This window comes from Penaeus monodon, unplaced genomic scaffold (genome assembly GCF_015228065.2).
Source record: "Penaeus monodon isolate SGIC_2016 unplaced genomic scaffold, NSTDA_Pmon_1 PmonScaffold_11748, whole genome shotgun sequence".
Taxonomy (NCBI): Eukaryota; Metazoa; Arthropoda; class Malacostraca; order Decapoda; family Penaeidae; genus Penaeus; species Penaeus monodon.
This window is the reverse complement of record NW_023640545.1, coordinates 1-9,922: the sequence shown is the minus strand read 5'-3', so window position 1 is coordinate 9,922 and position 9,922 is coordinate 1. Positions and strand designations below refer to the sequence as shown.

Genomic DNA, 9,922 nt, shown 5'->3' with positions numbered 1-9,922 from the left:
TGGCCACCCAAAGGTGTTTTCACCTGGACAAAAACAAAGGGGGAGGGGTCCCCTTGGGTTCCCCAAAAGGGCAGTTTTTCGGGACCGATTCAAAAAACTCGCCAAAAAACTGACGGACCCATTTTTGCTCTGTAGGAGTTTCTTAAAGTGTGAAAACACTCAAAACCCGCTCAGGAGTCCTTTTAAGTTTTGCAAGAGGGCAAGGCAGAATTCGATCCCCCTTTGGAAAGCCTTTTAGAGGCCACTAAAAGGGGTTTTTGCAAAGGCTGGCTGAATGGGAAATAAAGGGCCCTTTTGCGTCTTTCCATGGTGCGTAGGGCTGGGGCCCTGCTGAAAAGGGGACAAGGAAAAATTTTCTTTCGGGGAATTTTTTTGCTGAGGGGATATTAAAGGCCCCTTTCCCTTTGGAAAATGACCCTTGCCCCTGCCTCCCCAACCCCTGAGAAATTGAACTCTAACCCTCAAAGGCGAGTTTTTTGAGCATTTTTGTACCAGGAGATCCTCCAACATTTTATTTGGGGTCCCAAAGCAATGTTTTCAGTGCCTGTGCCGGCCCACCCTTTCAGGCAGGAAAACCCCCAAACCCAAACAGAGGTTAGGATGGCGATTTCCAGCTAAAAGAGTGGGAAAGCTGCAGGTTATGGATAACCCTGTGAATTTGCAAAAAGGTTTGGGGTGGTAAACCCTATGGTTTTGGGGCCTCAAACCCAGTGGGGTCCCCTTTGGGCAGTCGGGTACTTTTTCCCCCTTGCCTGCTGAAGGGCGTGTTTCCCCTTTCCCCTTTTGGAAGGGGAAAGGGGGTTTCCTTGGGTTTGGTAGCAACACAACCCCAAAACCCGCAGGGCTCCAAACATCCCCAAACCCCATCCGCCGGGAGCCCATCCTTTGAAATATAAATTTGGGAAACCTAATTTTTTGGTTCCACTTTTTTGGTCCGGGCCACTGGAACCCCTCTTGAGGTGCAGGACTTGACCCCCTCTGAAAAGGGTTTGAAAACACCCTTTTTTGGGTTTTTCAGCTTCCCCTGAAGAGGGAGGAAAAAAAAGGTTTCCCATACCTATTTTGTAGGGGGGAAAAGGGCACCCCCTTTCTGGTCTCTCCCCGGGGGTTTTCCACCCCTACCCCAATTTTTTTTTAACCGTGATGGAAATCCCGTTGCGCTGTGGGGGAGGGGAATTTTTGGGGTTGAGTGTACCGTGCAGGGTAACACCCTGGAAAAAACCCAACATTTTTTTTGGGATCCCTTATTCCGAAAAATGGGTGGCCTGACGGGGCCCCCGGTAAAGGGCCAATGGTGGTTCCTTCGGGAGGCAGGGTCAAGCAGTAAATTCGCCGTTAGAAAACTCACCGGGGCCCGGGTGAAGGGGGAAATTGGGCCCGCATAAAAACCCCTCTCCCCCCCTTTGGGCTATTAGACTTTAAAAGGTTCTAATATACAGCTTCTTCTTTTTTGGATTGATGACGAACCGTCCCAAGACCCAGCCCAAATTTTAGTCCTTTTAAGTCAAAAGTGCCATTTTAGGGGCCCAAGAAAAAAATCCAAACCGCAGGGGACTCTGTGGAATGCGGCTAAAATTTCTGTTGTCTATGAAAATTAAAACCTAAAATTCCCCTTATATGTTAGGGGGTTTTTGCTTCGCCCTTTGGTTCCCCGGGGGAAAATTTGGGTTCAAACCCACAAGGAAATTTTACTTGGGGCATTAAAAAATTTTTCTTTAAAATAAATAAAAAGATACAAACGTGTTTTCCTTTTTTAAGGGTTTGTTTTTTTTCCCCTTGTTAGATCAGTATTGCCCTACAAATTGTGTAAAAATTGCCAAAAAAATGCCCCCGGCCCCTTTGAAGTCTTAAAAAAAGGGGAAAAAGGCCCAAGGGAAAATTTCATTCGGGGAGCCCCAGTGAACCGGGCTAAAGTTTTTGTTATACCAGTCGTTTTCCCCAAATTTTCCGGCCCTCGGTGCAGACCACAAAAAAATTCTTGTTTTCAGATGAGTTTTAATTATACTTACCCAGCCCGGTGACCCGGGAACCCCAAAAATGAGAGCCCAAAACCAGAATAAAAAACCCAAAAAAAGGCCCAAACTAATTTCAGCTTAAAGGGGGAAAATTTTTAAGGGTTTATTACCATTCCAAAAAAACAAAAAAATTACTGCATTTTGGATAGACTTATATGTTTTTGTTAGGAAAAATTAAAAAGGCCTCTCCCAAAAAAAAATAAAAATAAAATTTTCCAAATCCCCCTAAAGGGTTATCCCCCGCTTCCCAACAAATTCTTGTTTCCCTCAAAATCCTCCTTCAATAGCAGTGTTTGGGTTTAACCCTAATTTCTGATTTTTGCTCGTATGAAAGTGTGCAAAATTTAAAATTTGGGCCCCACCCACGGGCTAATCCCGTTTTCAATACCCAATATACCATGTTTTTTAAAAAAAGGTATTTGCAGCAGGGGAACACCAAGTTTTCTTTTTAAACACCCCGGGGCACCCTCTATTAAATTCAATGAAATTTTTTCCAAAAACCCTGGTAATTTAAGAAATTTTCCTAAAACCAAATTGCAGACTTCAGAGGACTATACAAGTTTTACAAACCCGGGGTACCCTCTCTCAAAAGGAATACAACCTTTTACCAAAAAATTCTTTCCCTTAAAGTCCTTTATATACACAAACCAGGACTTTTAAAGGCAAATGAAACGTTTTTTTCGGGCTGTCTTCGAGATTATGGGGGTTGTTAGGGGCCCAAACCAAAAAAATAAAAAAAAAGGAGACAGGGGTACCATTAGCATTATGAAAGTGCTGTAGGGAATAAATATGGACAAACCCTATAACGAGATACCAAGTTCAACAATGCGGGTTATCATAAAATATCAAAACCCTCAAACCTGGTACAACATACATTTTTTTGGAGGAAAAACCCCTTTTTCATTCCGGGCAAAATGTGCAAGGTGAAATTACTTTTCTGCAAAAATTTTTTAAACCCTATTGACAAAATACACTGTCCAGATTACAGCACTTTTTGGGTTATATTAAATTTTATTATAGACAGGGTTTATTGATTATTTCTGACCCTTTCTAGAGGGGCCCATTTTAATAAAAACAATGACACAGCCCTTCGGACGCAGCTATTTTTTCATAAATTTAGCTGTTTTACATGAAAAAACACAGTTTACCCTTAAATTAGAGGGTTTTCAGCACTTCCCCAGGTTTTTTGGGGGTTGGGACACTGTTCTTTTTAGAAAAATTTTTCCCCAAAAAGAAATTCAAAAATCGTGTTTAAAAGCAGATGAAATCTCCTGTTAGTTTCATGGAACAGGGGTTTCTCTCTCTCTTTCTCTCTTTTCCCTCCCTTCCCCTCCCCTCTCTCTCTCTCTCTCTCTCTCTCGGTCTCTCTCTCCCCTCTTTCCTTTTCTCTCTCTCCCTATCTCCTTTTTTTTCTCTCCTCTTTCTCTCCCATCTATAAACCCCTTCAGTGCCCTGCCCTCCAGCTGCAGGGGTGCCCAAAATAGGGCCCTGTTTCATGGAAATGGGCCTCCAAAACTGCCAAAAAGCCATGCCCACATGCTCATGACCCCATAGGGGCCCTGGAACCATACTTTTCACTCTCCCTTTGAGCCCCAACTCCCGCCCCGACATACCTTCTTCGGGGGCCACCCTAAAGGGGCCTACTCGCATTCTAACCCCCTTTCAATTACATTCCCAAGAATTTCTTTAAATAAAAATATGCAGAAAAGACCTGAAATTTTTAAAAGTACCTGACAAATAGGGGGCAGGGGTTTGGGAAATTTTGGTTCCCTTTCAAGATTGGGGACACAACCCCCCAAGCCCCCCGGCAAAAACGTCCTTAAAACCCACCCCCTTTCCCAAACCCAAAATGCAATACCCCGGAAACACAGGTGCTCACAACCCGCAAGTTGCTTTCCGTCGAGGACGGGGGTTTGGGGCGGGGTTCCTGGAAATCTGAGTGGTCAGAAGCCCATTGGGGTGCCCCAAACGAAAAACGACCCTTCCAGGCCCCGAAAAGTTAGGTCCAGGGCGGTTTGGCGATCCAACTCCCACCAATCACCGTGAAGTCACCAACCTGCCCTTTGAGAGATAAAATCCCGGCTGGCATTTTTAAAGCCGCAAAGTCCAGAAAAAACTCCCTCACTCATCGCTGGGCTCTGCCCTCCCCCATTAAACTCCAAAAAAAAAGATTTTCCCCCTACTCCATTCCCCTTTCTCCTACCAAAAAATTTAATCGGATACTGGTCAAAAATCCCTCGCCTGAACTCCTGTTTCTCCTCAGAACCCTTTTCTTAAAAACCCCCCAAATACAACCACGTCAAACTCCTCAAAGGGGCAATCCTACATCCGCCGCGCCTTCCCCACAAAACGCCCCCTGCGCGGCCCCTTTTTTTCACAGCTTCGTCATCTGACGCCCGTACTCCCTCGGAAATACCTTTGGGGCATACAATGACTCTCTACCCCTGCCAAAAACACATTGCCTCGATATTTTTTCGCGTCTGCCCAAACCCCCCCCCCCCCCCCCGGTTTTAAACCCCCCCTACTAGCGTCGGAGCTCCCCATTTGGGAAAATAGCCTCAAAAGCAGACGAGATTCTGCCCCTTCCCGTACGCACAAAATTTTAGCTGTAGCCCCTGCCCCCCTCAAACCCCCGGGAAAACCCCCGCGACAAAAGGGATCCCAACTCACAAATGCCGTTCGCAACATTCAGCCGTGTATCCTTTTACCGCGTCCCCGATCCCACCATCGCAGTCCTGCATCACCCCAGGTCCCGAAACGGTCGTGGGCGAGACTTCCCCCCCCAGTACATTACACCTACAGCCCCCAACCCCTTCCCCGACCCCAGGTAGCTACGTTTTCTACCTTCCAATTTTGGGAGCAGGGGGCTTCGGTGGAAACCCCCTTTCCCCCTTGGGCCCCCGGAAAAAGGGCAGCGCAGGAACCCATTAGCGCCGGTTTTTCCCCGCGGCCCGAGAAAAGACGGTAGACACAGGGGCGGAAAATAAACCTTTTATTCCCACATTTCCCACAAAGGGCAGACAAATTCCCCCGGGTTCTGCAAGTTGGGGCTGCCAATTCGCCCACCCCAAAGTATACGGTGAGGTTTAATTTACAATTCCTTTTCCCGCGGGGTCTTTCCCCCTCGAAGCGACGTGGGGGTTTTTTCCCATTTGCTGACCACGCAAAACCCATCCTCGGAGTGATTTCCTGGCGCCCCACGGATTTACGGTGGGCCTTAGGGGGAGTTCCCCTTGGGGGACCAGTCCCGGGGACCCACCTACCCCCCTCGTGGCCCCCGGTAAAGTGGGGCCCCCGGATATTTCATGGTGTTTGCCCCAAACCCGTGGGGCCCCTTTCAGAGCGGCTGCGGGGAAATTTCCGCACTGACGAACCCCTCAAAGTGGCAACGACAACCACCACACACTTCAAGCACCACATCGTCACGACCTTGGACCACCATTTTATTTTCCCCTTGCAGGGCCAAACCCCCCAGACGCTTCCGCCTTTGCCCCGACGTGTGAAAAAACACATGAGCGGCTCGTCATAATACGCCCTTCCCGCCGCCCCGGGGGCAAACTCCCCTGCCCCCTTGTTAAAGTTCAAGGAAGGGGGGCGGCGACTGGCCCTCCCTGGGGGGGGTTAAACGTCACCTCAACACCGGGCCCCCGCACCGGGGCCGCTACCCCCTCCCCACCTTTCCCTTTCCTTTACACACGAGCTCTCGGGATACACGGGTTTTCCCCTAAAACGAACTTTTTCAAGCTTACCAAACCCCCCCAAAACCCCTCAATGCAAATGAGGGGGGCATCCCCCAAAAAACAGCTGTGACCCTGCCCTTCGGTCTGTACAAAATTTATTTCGAATGCCCTTTGGGGCTCCCAAAGCCCCAGACCTTGCAGCACTCCGGCCCATTCCCCCGTGGGCCCACAGGGTGCTTTGTTAAAATCGCGATATGCTCCCCGCCAGCAGCGTAGTGAGAAAACCAGCAACACCTCCAAAGGGCCCCCTTCGAAACCCTCTGCAAGGAGCCCGGGGTCCCTCATCAATCCTGTCCTTCAGAGTCACCTCTCTCACCTTTCTAGGTCACGCGATTTCCCCCCGACGGGCCCTTACCCCCCGCTCAGGGGAAAGGGGGGCAGGGATCAGGCATTTTCCCCAAGCCCCCAAAAAAAAAAGAAAAAAAAAAAACGCTTCGGAGTACCCCGGCTGATAAACTTTTCAGGAAAACTGAAGCTTTCGGGGGCTGGGAAAACGCCCTTAAACCTCGGCGGCCCTCCCCAAAAAAACCCCCACGGGAGGGAAGACTCCAAAATTTGCCGTTTGACCCTCTGGGGAAACCCCCGGGAGCATTTCTGCCAAAAAAGACCCCGGGAAAAGGTTGGCAACCCCTGGCTTTCTTTTCCCCAAAAAATCTTGATGGGCCACAAGCCCCTCCCTTTGACTGCACAAAGGGGTCGCCCTTTTGTCCCCGCGTAAAGAGAGGCACCGGGATTTTGTTGCCCAGTTCACCACTGAATCACATATCCAAGGCACCAACCCAGGCCAAGCCTTTCAAGTTCGATACCCAGGTAAGTCGAGAAACAACCTATCGCTATAGCTGGTTCCCAGGGAGCAGCAACAAGACCCTTTCCCCCCTCCCCACCCCCCTTTCACGAGAGATACAGTTTCAGGACTTCGGGACCCTCCTCTGTGATACCTCGCTGGGCGACCCCGTCCTTACCCCCTCCGTCCTCCCCGGCATTTTTTTCGGGGTTACCACGTCACGGGGAATCCCAAACACAGGACCTCATCAGGAGAAAAGTCTCTTGCCCGGCATCAATAGGACGCCCCGGCAGGGTGCCGCATTTATCGATCCAGCACAGAAAAGGTTCCCGACATACCAAAGCCCCCCTGGGGTACCCTTTCCCAACGGCATTTCGACAAAATCTCGACGTAGTCAGCCCTCTACCGAGACCAGGTTACAGCTACGCCCTAACATGTTGCCCGGGTTTACCATGGGGCTGGGGAAACCCCCATCCGGGGACACTACTGCCGCACCATTCCCAAGACCTTCATAGCCCCTGGATATTTTCGCTAGGGGGCCCCTCCCGAGGTCACGTCCGGACAAGTCCTCATTTTTCGGTCCGAGCCTGGGGGCAGCTGGACCCTTCTCGGCTAAGGCATTGGACCACAGCAACCATCCCAGGCCAGGCATGGGGGGTCCTACACCGCCACTTAAAGGGAGACCCTCACGCTTCTTCTCCCCCCACATGGAGGGAGCATTCCCCTTGCATCCTACACATTGGACCCCTTCAAGAGGGTCTTTGGGCACCCAGCAGAATGGGCTACGGGAACCCCATAGCTCTCCTGCGACTTTCTGTCAGCTCCGGAGTCAGGACCCCCGGGGCATCGGAAAGCAGCCTTTTGCCCCCCCAACCTCACCCTCTTTTCCTACAAACCTTACGCAAAGAGACATCTTCTTTCCCCGCGACCTCCAAACTGCTCCCCGCTTTATAAAGCACCCCCAAATTTTTCCCCCCTGCCGCCCCCTGAGGGGCCCTTCCCCGTCCTCAAGGGAACAGTTTAAACATCACCCTCCGGCGTCCCCAGGAACTACGTAGCATCGCCCTGCGAAGCCTGCGCATCCCAGGAGCAAGCGGATCTCGAAAGGTTCGTTTTGCGACCCCTACACTGGAAGGGGGGTGCTGTGGGGGCCAACGTGAAAAGAGCTTCCGCGTTGGTGAGTCGGCCATGCGGTTTGGCGATCCCACTCCCCCTCAATCACCGCGAACTCACCGGACCCGCCCGAGATAACATCGGGGGCTGGCATACATAAGCTGTAAAGCCGAAAAACTCACTCCCTCATTATATGGCAACGGGTTAAACGGCCACCCCCCCCAGCCCCCAGATGCACGCACCATGTCCCACAAGGCCCAAAAGACTGGCGCCGAGTTCTCTGCGAGAACGATAGGAACACCGCCCGCCGAACTGAGGGGAAGACAAAGCCTACAACAGTCAAACTTGCTCCATCAAGAAGGGGACTGAACCCATAACTCAACGTTTTTCTTTTTTCTGAGGGAACTAAGAAAAGCTAAAAGCCCGTTGCAACACAGCCCCGGCTCTGACGGGATCTCGACCCATCATTTCCCCCCCTGGGGTGGTAGTGAGCTTTTCATTCCCGCAACCCCCCAAAAAGCCCGGGAAACTCCCTCTACCCCCAAATTGGAAGAGGGTACTATTCCCATCCCAAACCAAAGGGGCCGGGGGGAAAAAAAGCCCCCTCTCTCTCCTCGTTCTGGCCAAGACTGCCGAGAGGATGGTACTGAACCGGCTCCGATGGAAAATTGGACCCCCACCGAAACACCTCCCGGGTTCACCAGGGGCATGAGCACAGCGCACAGCATAGCCACGCTCTTGAGCACAAAAAACAGGGGGCACATCTGTGGCAGTATTCCTTGACCTGGAAAAGGGCCCTTTTGAATTGGAATTCCTCTTGCGATTCAAGAGAGCCTGATCCAAAAGGAATCAGAGGTAAGTTTTTGGCTTGGATAGGTGACTACTTTACCAATAGACAGCCAGAGTCAAATTCCAAGGTCACCTATCACAGCACATGCCACTAGAAATGGAACGCCACAGGTGGGGTCTCAGTCCAGCCCTTTTAATACATAATGTCCTGTATCCTCAACATAACCTCCCAGTGGGGTGCAAGATCATCTCCTATGTAGACGATCTCGCTATCATCTCCACTGGACCACACTGCCAAAAACAAAGCCCAAACATTGCCTGGACCTGGTATTCCCAGGAGTGTTGCAGGACAGGACTAAAGATCTCTGCAGCCAAATCCAAAGCCATGGCTCTGAGACAGAGTTCAAGGCACAAGTCTGAAAATCCAGGGAATGGACTGGAGTGGGTTCAGGACTACCCCTACCTTGGGGTAAGGATAGACCGGGCCTCTCCTTCCGCCCGGAGGTCAGCACCTGGGTTTACCGAACAAATGAAGACTGTCTGTCATGAGAGCAATGAGTGGAAGAGCAAAAGGGGCCAGACACAGAGTACTAAGATCATTCTGTATACATGCTGTTCAGGCCCCTTGTAGACTATGCCCCCCTCGCTCTGATTGGCATTAAGAAAATACAAAGACCCAACTGGAGACAGTCCAAAACGAAAACCGCCAGGGGCATTCTGGGTGCGCCAAGGTGGGCGAAGGTCCTCAACCTCCTAGTGGAGACAAACCTTCTCCCCTTGTCCTCACGATTTGATCTAACGGCAGCAATTATTCTTATCTAAGGTCATCCAGGCCCCAGGAACACAAGCCTAAGACATAAAATAGTCAGATGCCTAGAACAAGATAATGAGCTGTTTGCAAACAACTCCTGGCTGTCTCAACAGCCAGGGTGTTAATACGCCATCAACTCGAGAAACCGCTACTGGCCAAGGGCTGGACTCCCCTCACCCTGACTTTGTCGAAGCTCCGCCATGGGCACAAACCTCGATAGAGTTCTCGGTCATGAGACTGGCTAGCAAAAAGAACGAATTTACGCCTAGCCTAAAGGCAGAAACCCAGAGGGGCATTGCAACCATCACCCCTCCGGGGAGCAGAACATATTACACGGATGGTCGGTCGATCCCTTGACCCACACTGCAGGCGCCGGCTTCGCAGGCAAGGGATGCCACAAAATCCATGAGGGTAACAGGACAACCCTCCTCGCTACAGGCAGAGGCAGTTGCTATCATGGGAGCACTGAGCCACACGTCCGTGAGGGAAGGACACGTGGTCTACACACAGACTCCAAAGGAGCCGTCGACTGTCTTTAGCAGCGCTCACCACTGACAAATCTACCTTCTGACTACCATCCTCACAATGGCACAGAGGAGATTGCCAGGGTAGAAGATCATCATAAACTGGGTTCCAGCCAATAAGGATCAGAGGCATGAGCTGCTGACGA

At 50.8% G+C, this 9,922-nt stretch overlaps 1 protein-coding gene across 1 annotated transcript; it reads left to right on the top strand.

Annotated features, from left to right (window-relative positions):
• The first annotated feature begins 1,256 nt into the window (after window positions 1–1,256).
• LOC119568949 (extensin-like) lies at window positions 1,257–6,933 on the top strand. Its single transcript, XM_037917337.1, has 8 exons — window positions 1,257–1,358; window positions 3,887–4,013; window positions 4,708–4,842; window positions 5,031–5,087; window positions 5,357–5,512; window positions 5,760–5,928; window positions 6,220–6,565; window positions 6,820–6,933. Exons 1-8 carry the CDS (start codon window positions 1,257–1,259, stop codon window positions 6,931–6,933), a joined length of 1,206 nt encoding a protein of 401 aa, XP_037773265.1.
• Window positions 6,934–9,922: the final 2,989 nt, after the last annotated feature.